At 40.3% G+C, this 23,971-nt stretch overlaps 1 protein-coding gene and 1 pseudogene across 1 annotated transcript; one reads left to right on the top strand and one right to left on the bottom strand.

Annotated features, from left to right (window-relative positions):
* Positions 1–74: 74 nt before the first annotated feature.
* On the top strand, positions 75–15,389 carry LOC137750428 (14-3-3 protein epsilon-like; annotated as a pseudogene).
* A 793-nt stretch (positions 15,390–16,182) lies between these two features.
* Positions 16,183–23,763, bottom strand: THUMPD1 (THUMP domain containing 1). Its single transcript, XM_068524624.1, has 4 exons — positions 23,459–23,763; positions 21,631–21,805; positions 20,393–20,641; positions 16,183–19,955 (listed from the first exon to the last, which is right to left on the bottom strand). Exons 1-4 carry the CDS (start codon positions 23,687–23,689, stop codon positions 19,468–19,470), a joined length of 1,143 nt encoding a protein of 380 aa, XP_068380725.1. The 5' UTR covers positions 23,690–23,763; the 3' UTR covers positions 16,183–19,467.
* Positions 23,764–23,971: the final 208 nt, after the last annotated feature.

Genomic DNA, 23,971 nt, shown 5'->3' on the forward strand with positions numbered 1-23,971 from the left:
CGGGCCGCCCTGAGGCGCCTTTGGTCGGAGAAGACGCGTGCGCCCGCCCCCTGCCGGCCTTCGCTGCGCACTGCATGGAGGGAAACCGCCCCGTGCCCGTTAGTCGTGACCGCGCGCCCCCTCCTGGCCGTTCTGGGAACGTCCTGGGAAATTCTCAGCGAGGTGGTCACTAAGCTGGGGCACTGCTCCAGCCAAGACTTTCCTCTATCGGGCCGTGTCTTACCCACAGGGGCTGGAAAACAAAGAAATCTTTGGGTTTTTTGAGTGTTGAATGAAACGAAGAATTTATGTATGTATTTGCATAATTTGTACTGCTGTAAGCACTGGCCGCATAAATACAGACTACTACTTACACATGCTAAATGGCAGATGATTGTGTTTAACCATGAAAATATTTCGGTGAAACCAAATTTTCACATTCTTTACACGAGTTTTCCATTTCGCTTTCATCTTCTTCATTTTTAAAAAAGCATTTCTGGTCATTTTTAAATATGTGAAATTCAGTTTATACCAGACAATTTCTCTAGCATCACCATCTTGATCGTGAGAGCTTATTTTAAAAGTTGCCATTTGGTGACATACACATGACAGGGTCAGAATGCAAACCTAGAGGAAGCTACATACCTGTTGTTAACTCCTTGGCTGATGTTTTCCATGAAAAGTGCTTTAGAGATGGCAGATGGATGAAATAACTTCCATCAGTCCCACAAGTGACCAATTTTATTACCTTCAAATAATAACTTCCATCACTTCACAACCAGAGGAAGACTTGGTGAAGCAAGAATTTTCTGCTTTGACCTAAGAGAAGGCTGTGGTGTTTCAAACTGACCACCTACCATCCCCAGATTGGCAGTGGGCATGAGGATAGCAACCCAATACACTGGGTGCATGTTGCTGGTGCCAGAGAGAGTAGTATGGACCTTATTCTAAAATAATTTTGGTTGTGGGTCTCAACCAGTCTGTAGGCTCCCTCAAGGAGCAGTGGAAAGGCTTCCTTTGTTTTGCAGGGTTAAAAGTATTCTCTGGGCTGAGTCGACTTCACACGCACCTCTTCCCAAAAGCATTTAAAGGCATGCGTATTTCTGGCCTAAGAAGCCTGAGCAATTTAAGGCTAATGGGTTGGGGTGCAATTTTTCATAGGGAAAATAGAGCATTTGATGCTGTCTGCAGCACGGTCGCGTGTGTTTATGTGCACACTGCTCTCAAGGAAAATGTGACCCACAATTGTTTAGGAATCACTGGTACAAATGTTTCACTGAGAGTAGCAGAATGAATACACGTCCCCGTGTTCACTCATTCATGCATTCGCTCATTGACCAAATATGTTCCAGACCTTATTTTGGTTCTGAGAAGTAAATGGTAACTGACAAAATGTCCCTACCCAAAGAGCTCCCTTCTAGTGAAGAGGGGCGTGAAAAAAACAAGGAAAAGCCAAAGAAACAATCAAACAAAATAAAAGAAATTGTGGGAGAGTGTCGGAGAAGCTATCCCCTTCCGTCCAAGGCCCGTAGACCCTGCGGGAGCCGCTGCCGCTGTGGATGATTGGGAGGATCCGGTGCACCAAGCGAAGCTGGCCGAGCAGGCTGAGCGATACAACAAAATGGCGGAATCAATGAAGAAAGCAGCGCAGGGATGGATGTGGAGTTGACAACTGAAGAAAGAAACCTCCTATCCGTTGCATATAAAAATGTGATTGGAGCTAGGAGAGCTTCCTGGAGAATAATCAGCAGCATTGAACAGAAAGAAAAAAAAAAAAGGGAGGAGAAAACAAACTAAAATGATGGGAGAATATTGGCAAATGGTTGAGACTGAGCTAAAGTTAATCTGCTGTGACATTCTGGACATTCTGGACAAGGTTTTCTAATTATAAAATCAAAGAGGACTACCGCAGGTATCTGGCTGAATTTCAGGAAGGAGGCTGCAGAGAACAGCCTAGTGGCTTACAAAGCTGCTAGTGATATTGCAACGGCAGAACTTCCAACACATCCCATTCACTTAGGTCTTGCTCTCAATTTTTCTGTATTCTACTATGAAATTCTTAATTCCCCTGACCATGCCTGCAGGTTGGCAAAAGCAGCTTTTGTTGATGCAATTGCAGAACTGGATTCGCTGATTGAAGAAAGCTACAAGGACTCTACACGTATCATGCAATCATTATGTGATAATCTGACACTATGGACTTCAGACACGAAGGGTGATGGTGAAGACCAGGATAAAGAAGTGCTGCAGGATGTGGAAGATGAAAAATCAGTGAGACACAAAAGCCAACAAGAGAAACCACCTCTGACCACCCTGCACCTTCCCATTTCACCCCTCTTGGAAATTCCCCCATTGTCACTGAGAACCACCAAATCTGACTTTTACCTTTGGTCTCAGAATTTAGGTTCCTGCCCTGCTGTTTTTTGTTTTTTAACAGTTTTCAAAAGTTCTTTTTTTTTTTTTTTTTTTACCTTTTTTTTATCCTAACTTTTAAAAATTTACTAGTGAAAAAAATTCACTAGTCACCAATGCAGGTTGCTGAGCACCAACTCGATATGCTGAAAATTGATAATGTTAACAAGAAGAAAGAATCAAGCAGTAAAATAACCCTTGGCCCTAGGCAGCAACTTAACCTCTCAAAGTTCCAGTTTCCTCATTTGTCAAATAATGGTACTAGTAGTGCCTACTTTATAAGAGTTTTGTAAAGATTACATAAAATAATAGCATATGGGATCCCAGGAAATTATGAAGTATTGCATGCATGTTAAAAATAGCTGTTATTACTATGGGAACAGTTTCCAAATGAAACAGATCTCCGAAGATGAAACAGACTCCTAGCATCTGGACTGACGTGCTTACAAGACCCTGAGGAGCAATTCAACATTCTCAGCCTCTGATCCAAGCAGCTTACCTAAGGGGTTAAGTGTAGATTCTCTATTCTGATATGATTTGCAACTTCTCCATCAAAACCTATGCTGGGTTACAATTGCTGTAGTTCCTCACTCACCACGGACAGAGTATGCTCCCTAAGGTCCCAGCTAATGGTCCAAGCTGCGTGTCCATGTACTCCCTGGGGTCTCCTGCATAACAAGGTCCCTGGGGTTTATCATCACTGGAAGAAATCTTGGTCCTTCCAAAAGAATCATTAGAGGGATGGTGTCAATCTAATTGTGGTGACTTATTACCTTGGCTTCCTAGTTGCCTTCTGGCCAGTGCTTTCACAAAGGTCACCAGCTTTGGGCACCTCTGACTCTTGCTGACTTTGAAGCCATAAATCGCTGTGAGAGATCATTGCCTAAGAACTTTGACTTTGCTGGGGATGTGCTGGACCAGTGGTCCCAAAAAGAGAAGGTATAAGATGATGGGCTTCCCTTAGATGCTTAGTGTCCACCTATCTCTCAACCTTCCATTTCCTTGTTCTGTGGTCTGCTTTTAATTCCATTCTTTCATCCCTCTGGTTTCCTTTGTTTGTTTTCCAATTGCCCTCCTCTCTCCCCAGGGAAGAACTTTGCTCCTCAACTATGTATGGCTGCCTTTTTCCTCAGCCCCCCCCCCCCATCATGATTACTCACAGAGTTAGGCCTCTTTCCCTTCATTTTCTCCAAGTCCCACACAGTCACTCTCTGCTCTCCAATTCATTTGTTGGGGTTAGTCACAAAAAGCAGTAATCTGAGCTTTGGTTTTACGAATAGTTATTGTTGCAGTGATTGGGAAAGAAACAGAGGTTGAGAAGAATAAAGCAATAAGCCTTATGACGCATTTAGTGTAGCCTCAGGTCAAGGTCCCTGCTTACCACCCCCCCACCTCCTGCCAGGTACTAAGCTGAACATTTTACCTACCCGTGCTTACCAGAATGCACTGCAAGGACCTGTGCTTCAGAAGATACACTAGACATACAAGGTACTGAATATGTGGAATCAATCCTTCCTATTAAAGAGAGGAGAAAGTCTTCCTTCAAATCCATTGTCTTTAACAGCGCTCTTACACTTGGTAAACTCACTTTTGAACCGAGAGTGGGTGGAAGTTGAAAATCTCTAGATAAAATTTAAGGACATATTTTATTTTCAGTATACATATTTATTTTTCAGTAACCCACTTTCAGCAAGTGGTACCGATTTTCCCATATGGTGGTAAACACATTTTCCTTCTTAAGTAAAAGTACACAAGTAAAAGTGAGTCGATGTAAAGAAGAATACAAAGATAGATCTGGCAAAATAGTGATTCTCAAATGACTAAAGATTGAGAAATACTGACATATATTATTTCATCAAATCCCCACGACCACCCTGGGGGGTTGCAGATAAGGAACTTAACCTCATAGAAGTTAAGCTACTTATCCCAGGTCACCAGTTCCAAAGGTAAATGAACCAGCTCCTGATCTTACAGAGCTTTCATCCATAGGATAGGGACGCATCTGTGATACTGCACAGTATAATGGAGTCTCCTGGAACGTGAGCACAAAGCTGCAGGAACACAGAGAAGTCAGAGAGGAGAAGTGGGAGCTAAGAAAGGCTTCACCAAGGAAGTGAAATGGAAATTGGGTTTTGAAGTATTTTCCAACCAGGGAAAGTAAAAGAGCATGCCAGATAGGGGAAGAAGGAGGAGTGATATTTTCCCCCAGGTAATACATAAAGCAAAGAGGTTTTGCAGTACAGATGACTCGCTTTCTAGAATCATGTATAAGAAGTTTCCTCCAGAAAGCAATCAAGTTGATGCTCCTCCAGCAAAGGCCCTCCATCTTATTCTCTGTTACCTATGAAACCCAGAGCTTGGCCTTTTGGGTAAAAAAAAATGATAAGTTCCTAATCAGTCTTAGTCCGTTCATTAGGGCTTTTGGTTGGAACAGAATGTAACTTAAGCAAGAAAGAAAGTTATCGGAGGGGGTGGGAGGGAGATGCAAGAGGGAGGAGATATGGGGATATATGTATACATATAGCTGATTCACTTTGTTATACAGCAGAAACCAACAGAACATAGTAAAGCAATTATACTCCAATGAAGATGTTAAAAAAAAGAAATTTATCAGAGGGATGTGGAAGAGCTTGCAAAACTGGGTTGGAAGCTGGAGTTTTAACTAGGACAGGAACCAGGACAGATGCATAAGCACCAATAGCCAGTAGACTGCAATCATGATGCAATGATAATAAAACTACCTTAAGAGGTAAGTATTACTGTGATGCCCATTTTGTAAGAGAGGAAACTGATGTTCAGAAAGGTTAAGAAGCTTGCCCAGAGTCACAGAGCTAGAAAGCTATGCAACTGGGACTTAAACACAAAACTCTATCAAAGCAAATGTGGGTACCAATGCCTCTTTGCAGTGCTGGTTATGATGTGTTCATCCAGATGCTCTAGAACTAACTTCTCTGAATATATTTGGATTCTCCCTGACATGGAAGTACAAAAGGAAGAAAAAGGATTTTATAACACAAGGATTTGTAAGACTATGGCCGTAGGTTCCAGCTGGAAAACCTCTGCCTCTTTCCAGATAGAAAGATTAATGTATTCAATGACACATTTTCTCCCACAGTAGTAATTTATAACATACCCCAAATAAAATTTCTATAGGATTCTTTTCCCCTCTATTACAGAAGTCAGCACAAACCATGGCCTATGGGTTGGCCATCTATTTTTGTAAATAAAGTTTTAATGGAATACAACCACGCTCACTTCTTTTACATATTGTCTATAGTTCTTTTTGCTCTACGACAGCAGAATTGCTAATTGAGACAGAGATGGTATGGCCCACAAAGCCTAAAATGTTTACTATCTTGCCCTTTACTGAAAAGGTTTTCCAATCCCTGCTCTAGAACACAACATAAATGTTTATAAGTCAATTAAAAATAAATAAGAATACCAAAGGATATACTACTATACAGAAAACAAAAACGTTTGTTGCAATATCATTTATAATAGAAAAAATGGAAACAACTATATAGGAACAATTAAATAACTTATAAACTTAGCTGAGAATAAAGTTTAGTGGAGGTGTGTTTATTGCTAGTGGAAATTATGATGCCTCAATTTCATAGGATGTCATTAAAAAGATAATAATAAGGATTTCATAAAGGTGTTGAAAAATGCTCTTATTGCCAATATTAAAAACAGCAATATATAAAATTCTTTTTGCATTCACTATAAAAAGGAATTTGCAAATGTGAAACTGTGGGTTGGAAGGAGATTAAAGGTGGTTTATTGGTGAGAAAAAATGTACTAATATTACTTAACATAATGTATGCAATTTGTGAAATGCTTAGATTAAAAACAAACCCACAAGCTGAATGGTCAAAAATATACAGTTAATTAAATCTTAAACAAGCAGCTGAGGATTATGTTCTGAAGCTCAGAATAATTAAATCTTCTGAGTGAATACTGAGATGCTAGTACTATACACCACATGGCAAAATATTTTGCTTTTGCTGTGAAGTGTATACAGTCTAAAATTCACTAGAAGAGAACTTCCTCTTGACCCCCAACCTATCCATTGAATACATTCACATCACAAATCCACCAAGAGTACTAATAATTTCTGAACCACTAAGAACAAGCGGTTTGCAAAATAAACAATCTTATATTTTTATATTGAGTGAATGATAAGAGATGTTTTCTTGATTAACTTCCTTATCATCACATATTTATTCATTCTCTCAAGAGGGGATGACATGTAAGAGCTTTTAAAATATATGCAGTAATTAAAGTTTCCTTCCTAGGAACTCAATTCCACATCTCCCTATTTAGCTGACTTCAGGAAACTCACCAAGAAATAAGGAGTCTGGTATATGACACAGGTCTTTGGAGTCTGGGAAGCGTATCTTTGAATCTTGGTTCTGCCACTTACTCACTTTGCAACCCTTGGGCTGGTTGCCATCTATACACTGGGATTAATTTTAAGTGAGATAGCAGGCACTTATCAAGTACTCAATAAATGGTAGTGGCGGTTTGTAATGCTTTCACATACATTCCACTTCCTTCCCATTGATTTGCTTTAGAAAGTGCAAACCGTCTTCCCTCTGTTTTTCATCTAATTCTGCCATATATGTTCTTCTCATAAGGAACTAGTACTTTAAAATCAGGCCAGTGTTTATAATTATCTTTTTTTTCTTTTTAATTTATTTATTTATTTATTTTTGGCTGTGTTGGGTCTTCGTTTCTGTGTGAGGGCTTTCTCTAGTTGCGGCGAGCGGGGGCCACTCTTCATCGCGGTGCGTGGGCCTCTCATTGTCCCGGCCTCTCTTGTTGCGGAGCACAGGCTCCAGACGCGCAGGCTCAGTAGTTGTGGCTCACGGGCCCAGTTGCTCCGCAGCATATGGGATCCTCCCAGACCAGGGCTCGAACCCATGTCCCCCGCATTAGCAGGCAGACTCTCAACCACTGCGCCACCAGGGAAGCCCAGGCCAGTGTTTCTGGGATAAATTAAGCATTGCCAAAGTAATGTAGGTGAACTTTGATGATGCCAGACCACTGGGAAGACCCAGGTTTGAGGGCTGACTCTGCCACTTGCCAGCTATGACCCAATCTCATATTCCATCAAATGGCAACAACTACATGGACCTACACGGTTGCTTAGAACAGTGGTCTCCAAGCTTTTATGGTTATACAGTCTATCAATAAAAATATTTGGGACACATATACTCCCATCTGGATATAGTTATTTAAGTTGTTATACTCTGCTAATATAGTATGTATATTATAAAATACATACGAAAATGAGATAAAGTCATAAACAGAATTCTAATATCTCGAATAAATTTTTTTTTAATTCTCATTTCTTCTCTCATCCCCAGTGGATTATCTTGCCAAACTCACTTTGGAGACCACTGGTTCAGAGGACTGAATGAGATGATGTTCATGAAAATGTGTTATAACCTGTAAAGTGCTATTTAAGTGTTACATAATAATGACTCAAATGTTCCACAAAAATGATACATAATAATAGCCCACCATTATAATGCCTACTTTATACCAGACACTATTATTCTCCCCATTTTACAGAGAAGGAAAGGAACACACAGAGAGATCAAGTAACATGCTCAAGGTCACAAAGCTAGTAAGTTGCAAGGACAGGATCAGATCCAGGGACTGTCAGACTCTGAAGCCAGTGCTCTAAGGATCTCCCAGGGATCAGGGTCCTGTGGGATGTCCCTGGGGACCAAGGCAAGGGTAGCTGAAGGTTAGATTTCGTAGCTCCTTGCCACCCAGGCACAAAGTCCAAGTTTCCACAGTCCACAGTCTACTCAGGGCCCTCCCTCTTTCCCAGGGCTTGTCTTCGTGCCAGGAACAACCCAGCTGACAGCAAAAGACATCCTCCATTGGCTGCAAGCATCCAAAGTCAAGTGCACTGTAGTCAGTGAGGAGGTGATCCCAGCAGTGGAGTCCATTGTTTCAGAGTGTCCCGGCTTGAAGACCAAATTCCTGTTGTCTCCACACAGCCAGAATCGGTGGCTCAGCTTCCAAGAGTTATTTCAGTATTTTCCCTGCCTCATCTGTAGTGCTAGCAATAACACCAGTCACAACTACATCTCAGAGTCTCCTTGATTCCAAGGACTCAGCATACTGTGGGTTGATCTAGGCTTCTTCCCAGGAAAGAATCACCTAATAAAAGGTGTTTAAGGGACTTCCCTGGTGGTGCAGTGGTTAAGAATCCGCCTCCCAATGCAGGGGACACGGGTTCAAGCCGTGTTCCGGGAAGATCCCACATGTCGCGGAGCAACTAAGTCCGTGCACCACAACTCCTGAGCCTGCGCTCTAGAGCCCACGAGCCACAACTACTGAGCCCACGTGCCTAGAGCCCATGCTCCGCAACAAGAGAAGCCACTGCGGTGAGAAGCCCGTGCACTGCAACGAAGGGTAGCCCCTGCTCACTGCAACTAGAGAAAGCAGCAACAAAGACCCAACACAGCCAAAAATAAATAAATAAATTTATTTTTTTTTAAAAAGTGTTTAAGGACAGAAGGAAGGGATGTAGCTCTGCTTCCATTTCTCTGCTTCCTACCAGGGCCTGAGATGAGTATCCTGCCTGGCTTGGCTCTTGCTTAACTCCCAACACTCTCACCGCCTTGACACCCTCTGGCCACCATTTTATTCTTCGAACATGGCCCATCTCATGGCCTTTGCACCTGCTGTTTCTTCCATCTGGAATGCTCTTCCTTAGTCCTTTTCACAGTTGACGCCTTCCTGTCAGATTTCAGCTCTAATGTTTTATCATCAGTGAGGCTGTCCATGACCAACCTGTCTAGAGTAGAGTTCCAAGCCACTCTATCACATCCTGGTGTTTTCTTCATAGTACTCATCACTATCCAAATATCATATCCATTCATTTGTTCCTTTATTTACTGTCTATTTTTCTCCTCTACAGTAGGTGTTGACAAATTAGGGCCCATGAGCCAATTCTGGCTCGGTACTCACTTTTATAAATAAAGTTTTATTGGAACACAGCCACACCCATTTGAGTACACATTGTCTATGGCTGCTCTCATCTTACAAGAGCAGAGTTGATTAGCTACAGCAGAGACTCTATGACCCTCAAAGCCTAAGATATTTACTATCCAGATCTTTACAGAAAAAAATTTGCCAACCCCTGTCCTAAATTGTAACTTCCCAGAAGGCAAAGGCACTGTTTGTCTGTTTGATTGATCACTCTATCCCCAGTTCCTACCATTTAGTTGGTGCTTAAGAAATACTTACTGAGGAATGAATGAACAAACAGATCACTTACCCTCAGGTTTCCTCATATGTAGAATGGAAATAGTTATACTGCACATATCTCAAGTGTTGTTTTGAGGATAAAATAAGCTAATATGTGAGAAAGTGCTTCCTAAACTGTAAAAAAAGGGAATAAAATGTTAATAGTATTATCCTTCAAAGAGCTGTTAAGTAGCTTATGTTTAAAAAAAAAATTCTTCCAGAGAAGCTTATAAAAAGAAGCCATATAAACTCTGTTGAATAAAGGCAGTTTCCTTTGTTGGAATAAAATTTTATCCTACTAGTTAATGTAAACCAAATCCTATTGGTCAATCCCAAAATTCTCTCCCAAGGCCATGCCACAGAATGCTGTTTGTGTCTTTCATAAACTGAGTACCTTTGGATAAGTCAAGTAACATCTCTAAAATTCTGTATCTTAGCCGTAAAATAGGGATAGCATAGTATCTACACAACTGAGTTGTAGAAGAATCAAATGTGATGAAGCATGTGACGTTTTTAGCATAATACCTGGCACAGAGTAATCACTCTGTAAGAATTACAGTAATTATAATTACTATTATGATTATTCTCAAGTTAATAAAGTCATTCAGCAGCGTAGTAATTCCCTAAGGTAGTATTATTCAGATTGAATATGCACATCCCTCAGTAAAATATTTTCTACCACACTCTCCTAATACATGTTTATTTCTTTATAAATTATATACATGTACTTTTGTGCATCACACAAATATCAAAAATAAACATTTTAAAGAATGAATTCTAAAATACATATAATTTGAAGTTCTCCTATTTTCTTCCCCATCCCAGTTGTCTTGCACATCGCCTGGGCAGCAAGCTCCCCCACTTCTAAGACCCCTGTCCTAAACAACCCTGCAACATTCCGCTGAGTCCCCAAGAAACCTTAAAGATGCCACAAAATTCACAGAAGACAGACGACTTTGAACTCACATGAATTTCACATTGAAATTTACACATTTGGGGAGTATTTTTCAAGATAAAGGGAATCCCCACTTAAAACCAACAACTTTGGAGTGTCATAACTCCAAAAATACCATGGAAGAAATATCAGAGCTAGACTGGTCTGCCATGTTCAGCCACCATCTTGGGGCCCATATTTTGCAGAACCGCCTCTGCAGAGCACAGCTGTGTGGAGACAGGAAGTCAAGAACCAATGGCCATTTATTTCACCAGTGGGACCACAGGCTCTCCCAAGATGGCCCAGCACTTTCAGAGCAGCCTTGGAATTGGGTACACCCTCTGTGGAAGGTAGGCAGGAAAACTGTTTTTTTAAATTCTCCCCTGAACTACCAACATGTGTACCCGATTGCCTAGTTGGCACCTCTACTTAGATATCTCCAGTGAAACATCTACAAAATAGAACTCTTAATGTCTTAGCTCAGTAAATGATACCATCTAACCAACTGATCAAGCAAGAACTTAGGAACTGACCTTGATCCAATCCCCACAGCAGCATGTCTGGCTCCTTCTCCTTTTTGCCAAGTAAATTTACCCACCCAGAAAGGCCTAAAACTATCATATTACTCTATTTTCTTTCTTACTGAGTGACCATGAGATGAGCACATGTTAATGGAAGAGAATAAGAGGTTGTAGACATCGCCTCCAGTCATGACCTTTAATTAACCACTGCTGACATCTGTGTCTTTCTCCATCATACCACTTATCCCATCATGACCCTGTGCAGCGCTCCCACTGTGTACTGGATGCTTGTGCAAAAAGACCTTAATAGGTATTTGGGCAGAAATCTCCATTTGAACCACAAACAGAAGTTATAATCCAGCATCATGGATCTCCACTTTTCAGCACAGGATAGCCCAGAGTTTCTCAGTCTCACCACTACTGACATTTTGAACCAAATAATTCTGTGTCATGGAGTGCTGTCCTGTGCTTTGTAGCATGTTGAGCAGCATTCTACCTGGCCTCTACCTACTATATACCAGTAGCACCTCCCTCTCCACCAGTGATGATGACCAAAACTGTCTCCAGACATTGCCTAGAGTCTCCTGGGGGGCAACCCACCCCCCGCATCCCCAGTTTAAGAATCACTGGGAAAGCCTCTAAGGGCAACTGAACATTTTTCCAGAGACAACCAGAGCTCTACAATCCCAGCACTCCCATCACCCCCACCCTAAAAAAAACCCACAACTACATTTATACTGTCTTGAAGTTAATAAAGTCTTATGACTTGAAGCTTATATTCAACTTAGCCAAATCACCTGAACATTAGATGAAGTCACGAAGTATATTTATTTAACTAATATGAATTCAATACGTAAGAAGATAAAGGAAGAGAGAAACAATTTAAGTCTTCACAGTCACCCCTTTCTCCCCTAAACGTGGATGCTTCAAAGCCAAAACAAAACAAATGGAAAAAGGACATCCTTTGTTTCCCCAGGGTGTAGACATCTAGGAGGGAGAATGCTATGAGAAACAGAATAAAGCAGATACGAATCTTCTCTTTTCCTGATCAACTCCTTGTGGCCCTCAGAATGTGAACATTTTGCTCACATTTCAAGATTAATTCAAGGGCTATTCTATTTTGAATAGATACAATTCATGTCCTACCAAACCCTACTACCCATTTTGGGGCTCACTGTATCGGTCGGGCTGTTCCAAGCTTTCTCACCTGAGTCCTGTAGGGCAGCTGAGTAGTAAGACACTGGTTAAAAGCTCAAGCTCCAAAGTCAAACAGGCAGGGCTCTGCTACTTTCTAATAGTGGACCTCAATCACTCAAGAGGACCTTGCTAAGCCTGCCTTACCTCCATCCATAAGAGATAGTTAAGAGCTACCTCACAAGGTTCTGGAAAGAATTCAACGTCAGCAGCATGCTTGGTGAGTGAGATACTTGACAAGTGGTAAGTGCAGAGTACAGATTATTCAACACTGTTCTTTATTATTTGGGAGGCCTTGGGAGAATTCTTTAACTTTTGTCAGCCTCAATGTCTTCATTTATAAAATAGGGTTTGTGAAGATTATGAGAGTGCTCCAAAAGCCCTTGTAACATAAAAAATGTTCAATTAATATTAGGTGCCATATTTCTTGGCTCATAATAAGTGCTTAATATCCTTATTAGCATTTTCTCCAAACTTTTCCTCTCTTGAGTAACCTGCTAAAATGTAAACTCCACCAGGAATCTTTGTTTTAATCATAACATGCCCCACGTGCCTAGAACAATGTCTGGCAAGAGAGTAGGTGCTCAACAAATATTCACTGAATAAACTTTCCTAAGACTTGCCTCTCCTAGCTCTTTGCTTGTTGCTAATGTCCTAGTTATCTGGCAATGAAAGCCACTCATATTTCTCTCCCCAAAGACCCCATGCAACTCTCTCTTCAGATATAAATTCAAGAAGCTGCGGCATTGCCTGATGGGAGGGGAGCCACTCAATCCAGAGGTGCTGGAACGTGGAAAGTGCAAACTGGGCTAATGCTATACAAGGGCTACGGACAGACAGGTGGTATGTTTAATGGACAAAGCTTAAGTTTACCCTTTCAACCCCAGGACTGCCAACTGAGCCCCTGAAGTGCTCCCACCATGCTCTACATTGTGATGATGTTTCCCAAAACTTCTAAATTGCCCAATTAGGTTTGACTGAAGGGGAATTATGATTATTACTTGGTCTTCCTGCCTCCTCCTCACACAGGATAAGTCTCAGAGGTGTTAGGGGTTGAAGAGGTTCAGAATTGAGTAGCTCATCTTTCCAATGCACTGGGAAGGACCCCAGAGAGCCCCAGTGGGGAGTTACAAGGTGCACTTAATGGCACTCTTAGTCAAAAGGAGTGATTTTCAAAGTGTGGTCCTCAAACCAGCAGTATCAGTAGCACACAGGAATTTGGCAGAAATACAAATTCTAATACCCCTGCCCCCTCCCTGACCTACAAATGAGAAACTGGGATGGGGCCCAGCAATCTGTGTTTTAACAATGTTCCAGGTGACTCTGATGCACACTCGAGTTTCAGAACCACTAGTCTCAGATAATATATTTCAGAAGATGAGACTGAATACTGGGAAAATCAGTCAAAGCTGGGTCTTGGATTTCATTGTCATGATATAGCTACAGAAAATGAAATTTTACATAGTTATATAAAACATGTCCTCTTAATAGGGAATAATTTGTGCCAATCAGAAAGGGCAAGAAATTAAACCAGGTTCAGTGGGGAAAGGAGTACTACCCTATGATGCCCAGGTGGGTAATATCTAACTGGTTCAATAAAGAACCAGTTAGTGTTCAGCATTGGTCCAAATTCTTGATGTGTCTGAAAAACAAATGTATCAATATAAATTGATTTTTTTCCCTGCAGGTAGTGAAAGCTTTTGTTGTCTTATCTGCACCCTTTAAATCATCCAACCCAGAGAAATTAACTCTTGAACTTCAGGATCATGTAAAAAAAATCAACTGCACCTTACAAATACCCAAGAAAGGCAAGTATTGTGCACAAAAGTTAAGTGTGTGTTACCAAATAAGGATCTAAACTAGTAAGTATATAGATTTTACTAGCTTTTGACCTTATAGTAACTCATTATATAAGTAGAAGACACCTGTTTCAACTTTAGCCCTAAGAATTTTGCTTTAAAATATTTTATATTAGGACACTACAAATGTCTGAAGAACTAGAACCTTTAGTCAACTCTGCAATACAAAGTAACTACTAAGGATCTTTATCAGACTAATCAGTCCCATTCCACATGAGGAAAAATAAATTATTTTTTTAAGACAGCAAATTGTTTTTAAAGACAGCACCTGACTTATCTATCATAGTACTCTTGGGCCATTACACACTCATAAATTCAAAGCAGGGTGCCTTTAAGTATCAAGTGACCAAATTTAAGGCTCAGGATGAAGATATTATCCAAAGAAACTGTGGAATCTTTCCTGCAACCTTCTTCTTCAAAGGAGGGATTTAAGCATAATTCTGTAGAAAGACACACAGATGGCACTGCAATTTCCTTCTAGTCCTAGAATCCTATTAGTTGATATTGACTGATCCTCTACATGAGAATTCCATTTCGACTGGCATCATTTCAGCTAAAATGTAGTTAATTTCAACCTAAGAACTAGTTACATTTTCTCCATTCAAATCACTAAATTAGTGACTAGTTGCTTTTTGGAAATGTTTGAGGACATTTTAAAATACAGTAGTCATATCCTGAGGGAGAACAGAAAGAGTAGTTTACTGTCAAGTCAGGGAATAAGGGGAAAATTGTATAAACTCAAAATTATCTCTAAACCTCCAGGACCCAGCTCTTAAAAGGTCAAAAGCCAAGAATTAACTTGATGTTTCTCTTTGCATTTAGTTGTGGCCTCCATTTCCCTGGGGCAGTAGAGACCCAGGTCTGGTTTGAACTGGAGGAAAGCAATAGGATAAAGGGATTATTCTTCTGTCAAAAGCATACAGGTGAATTTGCACTAAAAACCAGTATGATGGCGCTCCACTGTCATCATTATATATAAATGGAACAGTTTCTGGTGACCAAGGCATCCAATTAGCTTCAGTTAAGACAACACCCAGACGCTGAAACTCAATGCCAGAGAGTTTCATGAACGCTCTCCCCTATTATACTGACAGTTGGGAGAGTGAAAATGGAATCAAGTGTCTCATAATATGTTTTTCTGTTAATTAGGTGGAATTTGTTAAAGAACTCCCAAAGATGATCACTGGGAAAAATCAAACGCAACGTTTTAAGAGACCATGAATGAGGTTGAACATAGCCTGACAAGAACACTGTGGTATTAAGTAGTTAACAGGGCTGCTTTCTTTTAGTCCTTGCTTCCTGATAATTCAGTGACTACTCTCTTAAAATGCTTAAGATTTTTCCTGGTTGAAAAATTCAACTGAATTTTTGTTTTGTACTTTGCCAAAAAATAAATAAGTAAAAATCTAAAAATATTTGGGAAGAAAATTGTTACGATGACCAAACAACAAAGGCAATGATTAGTGACTTGTAGTGTTTAAAATAGCAGGGGTCAAATGATTAATTAGAAAAGCACAACATACAATGAATTTATCTTCTACCTGATTAATTCAAAATAAAGATTAGAACTATTCTAACAGAAATGCTCAAGACAGAATTTCTTCTGCTTAAAATCTTTATATGCTACTAATTCTTTAAGGTGAATTAAAATATTAAAGTAAGGAATGTAAAGAATTCAAAAGCCAATTAAGTGAACTTAATTAAGTACTGTACTATACATTTTGAAGCAAACTCACTGTAAAATATCTAATGCTTGAATAAGATACAAAACGCTTAAGAGTTTTCAGTTATTCAAGAGCAATTAATAAATTTTTGTGTCTTTACTTTTTGGACAATGTACATGACTTTTGATACATAATTTGACATAAAAACATCTTTTATGATATATCTACTTTATGACAATAAAGCAAGAGATTTACTAAGAGGCAGAAAGAAAAAGGAGAGATAGAGAACACCAGTCTTTAGGGAACAAATTTATTTTGATTTTTCTGAAAACATCAGAAACTATGAAAAACAAGCTGAATATCTGGCCATACCAAAAGCAAAATACAAGTAAAAATAACATTTAGAAACCATGTTTAACTAAAGGGAAACATGTTTTAAAATATCGAATTTAACACTCTTTCCTCCACAGAGCGAAACAAGTTTTACTAAACCACAACACTGAAGTGGAGTTTAACTGACATAATTTTTTAAAATAAAAATTAAAAGGACAAAAAGCACTCAATTCCCACCCTGGAATCTCGTCATTTATAGAATAACATGCTCAGATGTCAGTGAAAATGAACAGTTGGTAAACCTGAAAACAAATCTTTCAATGACTGAATTCAGATTCCAACAGAACACAGTACTACCTTACATTTGGGGAAGAATAGCTTTTGTCACACTAAGGTCTTAACAAATACTGGTAAAAATAAATACAAAAGAGGATTAAAAACAAACTACTAAATCAAAATCTTTCTGTAGAGTAGCAGCTTTCAAAAAATAAAAGGAACCCAGTTCCACAGGGTTGTACGTTCTGTAAGCATACAGCCAATTTTATTCCCAGAGTCTTGTACTATCAAAATAAAAGTTATCTTTGTCTTGGAAAAAGTCTGATGAAGGCACCAAAATCCTATCATCCGTGTTCCCCCAATGATAGTTACAATGCTCCTATCATCCTTTCAAGATAACTTCAACTTATTAAGAGTTAACATTCTAAATATCTAAAGATATATAAGGAAGTTCCAGCCTCATCTGCACCAGCAAGGCCCTTTCTATTCTCTTTGCTCCTCCCAAATCCTTCGTTTTACCAGCAGGACCACTAGCCAGGAGGATAAAAATATATTTCCATGTTCACTAGCCAATAAACAAACATAGCCATTGGTGCAGGAAGACTTAACACTTACAATACTTCCGAACTTGTTAAAACTTAATAAAATCCAACTCCAAAAGCTAATTTCACGACCCCTTCGTAGTCTCAATCCGGACATTTAATTTTGCAGCCCTCTTTGGTGTCTGTCTCTTCCATCTTTTCTCAGTTTTACCCTGGAGGAACCCTTGAAAAAACTTTCAAATTAAGGGGATCCTCAATGTATATGAGTGTGAGCACTAAGTTGAAAGACACTCTTGTTTCACAGAAATCCAGAACTGTCAGAAGAGGACTCTGAGTTCTTCCTCTTCTCTCAGTGAAAAAATCCCAGGCTGAGATTTTGCGAAAGGGTTCCTCACCCAGTCACACACCAGTGTTGGGAAAAGGAGGGGAAATGTTATTTAATTTGGTTTTGCAGTTCTGCAAGAGGAGTTTAAATAAGGCCTGAGACTTGTTGCTTTCTTCATTCTCAAACCCAAGTGGCTGTGGAAACATTTCAAGAGTGCCTTATGCAATGTAATTATTCCAAAGAGTCAGTTTCTTTTAATCTAAGACTCCTGTCACTTTTAAGAAAAAACATTTTTCTCCAGGCCCTTGCGGAAAACTGTTCATTTGTTCTTGCAATGAAAAAATGTCTCCTAAATAGACTAGTTTCTGTAGCCATTCTTCGTCTTCAAAGCATTTAGCAAAATCTGGCCTAGTATTTTATTGTACTTATAATTTACTGGTAATTCACCTTTCAACTCAAATATCCTGTGGAGAACTCTTCCTCTGATAAGTACTGGATTTCTGTATGTAGGAGATTTATGTGCTCTTTGTTCAGGTTTTAGTTTTTTTTTTTTAAAACATTCTTGCATAAAATGGATCTTTAATTAAGTTAACCATTTTTGTAGCATTATTTAAAACTTTCTTCATTTCATCTCCAAGTTTTTAATATCAGCACTTCTCTGTGAAGAAAGCAGTGTGCTATAACATCAACGTCAGGATTTTCTTTTATTAAAATGAGGCAAAACTTGTCATGGAGCCAGCCACTGATGGGGCACCAGGAGTACAGATGACAGACTATTGTTTTTCAGATATGAAGACCTACTAAATTTATACTGACCATTGTTTTGGGAGGCTCCTAGCAGGCGAAAGTTTCCTTGAATTTCCTCATCATTTACAAATCTTACAAATGCTACAGCATGACAAATATTCATGAAATCTGTTGATTCATCAGCAACTGCTGCTGCTTTTAAACAAAACCTCTTTAGCATCATGTGACATAAGTCAATTTATTACATTGAGAGAAAAATCTTTTTAATTTCTTGTACTGCTCCTTGACCTAGCATTTTAATGTTGGTACTGTTAGATTCTTACCAACTATGTGAATTTTTCTTTCCTGGAAAAAGTTCTGCTACTACATAATTTGCTTCCTAAACCTTTTCACTGAATGTGATTTTTTGAACAAAAGCTTTACTGTCTTGATATTCCAAAGCCATTAAAATAATCATCTTTATTTGTCAAGGAGCTATGATTTATAGTTACAACTGCTGAAGCAAATGTTCGGTTTGTAAGTTGCATTTCACAAAGGATATGGAATGGAACAATAAGTCCATTTACATTGTAAAGTAGCTTACATTGTAAAGAATTTGCGTGCCTTGCTGCACTAGTATACTGTAATAACTCAGAAGACTAATTCTTCATAACTAACCTCATCAGAAATATCTCTAATTGTATTCCTAGAATGAACACTTCTATCTCACACCTTGCCTCCAAAAATTGCAGCACTGCACCGTCAGATTTGGTTGTAACAAATGTTATGAAAACATAAAAATGGGCATAGCTTCCACTGCAGGGAGCGCGGGTTCGATCCCTGGTTGGCGAACTAGGATCCCACATGCATCGCGGAGCGGCCAAAGAAAAAGGCAGGCGGGGCATAAAAACTAAACAAGAAAATCACAAAAAGTACAAAAACTTCACAAAACAATACACTTCTAACCTATATGGCCCATGTTTTTGCAATGTTTACAACAAGGTGGCAGGGGACAGCTGAGTTGCAAAATGCAAAAATTCCTTCCTTAGAATGAAAATTTCCCTCTGAGTTTCGATTTCACAGAGCTTGCTCACTCCCGTAAGTCAGCTGACAGTGCAGAAGCGGGGGAGTGGGGAAGGTAATCAAGAGGGAGAGGCCAACATCACCCTCCCACCAACCCTCCGCTCTGTGCAGTAGCGTTCACCAATTTATCCATAGCCTCTTCTAGCTCAACCAAATGCACACTGCCATACAGGGCTGAAAGATCTCTAACAAAACTATTAACGGGGCTGCTCAATTATTGTGAGTACAGCATTATGCAGCACACAAACTCAAAAACAGTATTTTTAGTAACAATTTTATATCGAATCCCAGCAACATCCCACAGAACCGCAGTTGAGAAATCCACCTCCAACACCAAACGATTTTTTTTCCTATGAGAGGTCATTTTCATGTGACTCAGATCCTTCTGTGACTTGACTTGCAAGTTCAGGTTTAGCGGCCCCCTCACTCACCACATGTGTCTCAGATCCTTCTGTGACTTGACTTGCAAGTTCAGGTTTAGCGGCCCCCTCACTCACCTCATGTGTCTCAGATATTGGTTCTGTCTGACCCAGCTCCTCACTATCCTCTGGTACCACCTGCTGGTTATTTTTTCCTTCTGCTGGGTCATTTTGATTTGATTTGTCACCAGATTCCAATTTAGCTTCTTTCCCATTTCCTGTTAGCGCTGCCTGCTTTGGGTTAAGCTGTGATGAGTCCTTGGCACTCTTCACCACCTCCTGGAGATTGTATTTTCTGAACAATGTGTAATCTTTCACAACACTCAGGCAACAGACAGCTTTAATGATTTCTACTACTACTGTGTATTGTGGATTGGTAAGATCTACTTTATTTTCCGAATTGAGGCTGCCTACTATTCCTGTAACAAAAATAACAGGAAGACAGGCTAAGAAGGATACCTTTAAGCTTGGCGGATACAAAAACAATCTTTCATCTCCTCCTATTTAGAATTTGTTAAAACAATATGTATATACTAGTCCACTCTTCTACATGGACTTCCATCAAATTCCCTGAATGCTTTAAATAAATAAATACAAATAAAATCCTGAGACATTTAACAAGAGCACTTTTTTCCCCAAAGAAAATTCAATCTTGATTTGGAAAAGACTTTAGTATCTAACTACCAAAAAAATTTCATACCCAACATATTGAAAAGTTAGGTTTGATATTATTTAAGTGCATTTTAATATACTTGTTCTACACTAAAAAATGTAAGCCTTAAATCTCAAAAAAAAAAATCTTATAAACAAGTATTTACCATGGCACACCTATGTAAAATCACTAAGAGAAACATACCTGCCAATTCTTTGATAACTTCTTCTCTATTCATGTGACTGTTATTTCGAGATTTATATACAATCTGAAATGTCCCTTTGTTTGGAGCTTTAAACCAGGGTTCCAAAAATGTTTCTGCATATTTTTTCATGTCTTCTAAGAAAGCCTTGCATGTGCCTGAGATGGGTAACATTCGTAGAATAACCCGAGTCTTCTTCTTCTTGGTTTTGTATATATCTTGGAGAATATGATGCACCAATTTCTCAGGTTCTAAAATAAAAAGAAAAAATCAGCACAGAACAAACAGGTAAGTTTAAAAGTTCTCAGACATTTTAAACTCTTCAAACTCTCTAAAATGAATTTTCATTGGCAGTGACATAAATTGACAGTAGAGTAGAAAAAATCATTATAATGAATTTTAAACAAGTTTAACCAACCATTTTTCCCAATTAATATTTCTTTGGTGCCTACTCTGTATTAGTACTGTATCTCATATTTTAACTCTGCTTTTATCAAAAACAATTGTTCTTGAAGACACTGGAGTTAACTTATTTGTGATGTCTAATTTATCTGACGGCCACACCATGCTGTTGTTTTCCTGTATCAGCAGCAACTATCCAAGTAATAAACATTAAATAGTACATGCTTTTTTACAAAAACAAAACAAAAATCTGCAAGTCACTTAAAAAGATTTAATCAATCCATTAGCTAAGTTTGTACAGAAGTCTAGATTTCAGACTTCAGAGGAGCCCCAGAGCCATGAACGCACAAGATCATAATGTAGTACTCAGGAGGCATCCTGACTATATACGAGTCTGTTTTGGGCTGCTCAGTGTTTTCAATATTTTTAAAGTAGTTAGCTACATTTAAAAACCTAGAAACTTCTCCAGATTTCCAACTTCTTTTGAAAAATCAGAAGGTCTGGCTCTCCTAAGACTACATTCCCAAATGGCTGGAGCCATTCCAAACTGCCTGGGGTTGAGTAGCAGCTGCTCCTTTTAGACAGAACCGTGTATTCTTGTTTTGCCTAAAGTTACATACAGATAAAGTGGCAAAGCCAGGTTTCCACTCCTAAGCCCTATGTCCACCACCCCATTCTACCTCTCCATATGCCTAGTGCTAACACAGTGTAGAGAGGATGCAATCAAATGATTAACTGAGCCATGCCCATGAAGCCATTTTCTAGGCAGTGTTCTCGGAGAACGGGTGTCCAGATATTACAGGATCAACAAATCTTAAAATGTATTAGTCAGACACACCTATCCCAAGTGTCCTGATGAAGACTACATTATTTGCTCCACTCTCCACTGACTGGAATCTTCTCAGCCTCATCTCTGTAGATGCCTTAATGTCACCAACTTCTTTCTTCAAGGCGGCCTCCACATCATCATCTTCTCCCTCACTTCCAGAGGGTTGCTGATCCTTGTCTGCAAACTGTTTGCATAAAACTAATGAGCAGAAATGCCACAACAGCTTATGTTAAAAGCTCTTAATTAACTACTCATGTTGAAACCCCCAGTGGCAGATGATTCAATATTGACAATAAAGCTTCTTATTCAGACACCATTCCCTCCAAAATGTGGAGGAAGAAGGGAGTTCTCTCAGACTGTGGTACATATCATTTGAAAATGTTTTCTAAAGCATCTTGACAGTCTGGGGCAGAGGGAAATGTGCTCATCAGATGAATCATTTCAGGGTGGACCTTGATCCTATCAATAGATATGATTGCACCTGATATGACACTCTCCTTTCATGAGATTGAACCAAATAGTTACGAAGTTAAAAATCCTTACTCCTGTTCTACTGAAATAGTTCAAGAACTTGCTCAAGCTGTCGGTGTAGACAAGACATGCACTTGTTGCCCACTCTGCTCCACTAACGGGATTGCCAATCAGGCACTAATGGTAATTTTACACATTTATGGAGATTTTATTGTATACCAGGATGTTATTTTATGTATATATGCAATTTTTTAGCCAACCTTCTGAAGTCCTATCATTATTCTCTCTTTTTTTTTTTAATTAATTAATTTATTTATTTTTGGCTGTGTTGGGTCTCCGTTTCTGTGCAAGGGCTTTCTCTAGTTGTGGCAAGCGGGGGCCACCCTTCATCGCGGTGCGCGGGCCTCTCACTATCGCGGCCTCTCTTGTTGCGGAGCACAGGCTCCAGACGCGCAGGCTCAGTAATTGTGGCTCACGGGCCTAGTTGCTCCGCGGCATATGGGATCTTCCCAGACCAGGGCTCGAACCCGTGTCCCCTGCATTAGCAGGCAGATTCTCAACCACTGCGCCACCAGGGAAGCCCATTATTCTCTTTTTTATCTAGCTCAGCAGAATTAATAACATGCCCATCCCCTGAGCTAGTAAATGACAGTACCTGAATTTAAATGCCCTCTGTACTATGCTCCTCCATTTAATTCCTTGGGGTGTGCATGTGTGTATTGGTCCAAATCCTAAGCCAATAATATAATTATTTCCAAAATGGGACAATGAGACTTTATACAGTATTGTTTCAAAAAGTTCTTACTTTTTGAAATGTATTTTTATATGCATTTGAGAAGTAACTAGCACTAGTAAGTACTAAAAACACTATTTTAGAGATGCTATTGCTTAGGACAAACACATTACTACAGCCATAATGTTCAAATGGTGGTAAGATATGGCAAAAACCTTAACGACGAATGAAGTGTGCCCTTGTGAACTTGGACCAGCTAGTACCTAACCTACTTCAACCTCAGTGTCCTGGTGAGCAATACTTCACAAAACTACGATGAGAAGTAAATGTTTCTGAAAGAGCTTCAGAAACAACACCTGAACCGCAAGAAGCAATCTATACATGGGAGCAACCGTGATTAATGATGGAGAAAAAAAGCCCAAAGTGCAAGCATTGAAACACAAGACCGGGTAGGGGTCGGGAGCCGAGACCTTGCGGAGGGGCGGGGAGGGCGGGGAGGACACGGAGGCGAGGACACGCCCCCTCACCACCACTCAAGCGGCCAACCTCGCGCATGCGTATACAGGTAGCCGGCCTGCCACCCTTCCCTCCTCCCACAAAGGCCTGCTGGCCCGCCCACCCCGGGGCCGGTACCTTTTCTGGACCATACATGTCGTCGCCGTATTCGTTGAGCAGGCTGTAGGCCTCCTCCACGCACTTGCGCTCGTTCATGTTACAGGTGATGAGAATGCCCTGTAGCCCGGGCTCCAGCTGCCGGGGCCCGCCGCCATCACAGCGCCGAGCCCGTTTGGCCTGCACGTACTGAGCCTTGCCTTTGCGCTTCCCGCCGCTAGGCTGAGGAGACTGCTGGATGGGGGAGGCCATGGTAGGTGAGAGCTGAGGCAAGCGAGAAACGTACTTCTCGAAGACCTTCGCGCCCTCACCTCTGCTGGCGCGGGCTGATTACGTCAGGTGTGCGCGATGACCTCCCCTAGTCCCTCCTCCAAGCCTCATTCCCGGCTCCGCCGGGTCCTAAAGCCGGTGGGCGGCAGGCTGCCTAGAGGTGGCGTGAGGCCCGCCCCTCGCCAGGATTGACAGGCACTCGCTTTCACCTCAACCCCGGAAGAAGGTGTTTCCCTGGAGAAGTGGCCTGCCGCAGGTGGAGGT

This window comes from Eschrichtius robustus, chromosome 16, assembly GCF_028021215.1.
Source record: "Eschrichtius robustus isolate mEscRob2 chromosome 16, mEscRob2.pri, whole genome shotgun sequence".
Taxonomy (NCBI): Eukaryota; Metazoa; Chordata; class Mammalia; order Artiodactyla; family Eschrichtiidae; genus Eschrichtius; species Eschrichtius robustus.

What these genes read in the sequence shown, in the direction of transcription:
- THUMPD1 (XM_068524624.1), bottom strand. Translation starts at nt 23,689, where the DNA reads ATGGCCTCCCCCATCCAGCAGTCTCCTCAGCCTAGCGGCGGGAAGCGC. An exon ending in ACATGTATGGTCCAGAAAAG is followed by an intron (nt 21,806 to 23,458) that starts GTACCGGCCCCG and finishes TTATGCAAACAG; the next exon opens with TTTGCAGACAAGGATCAGCA. An exon ending in CATCAGGACACTTGGGATAG is followed by an intron (nt 20,642 to 21,630) that starts GTGTGTCTGACT and finishes TTTTTATTTTAG; the next exon opens with AACCTGAGAAATTGGTGCAT.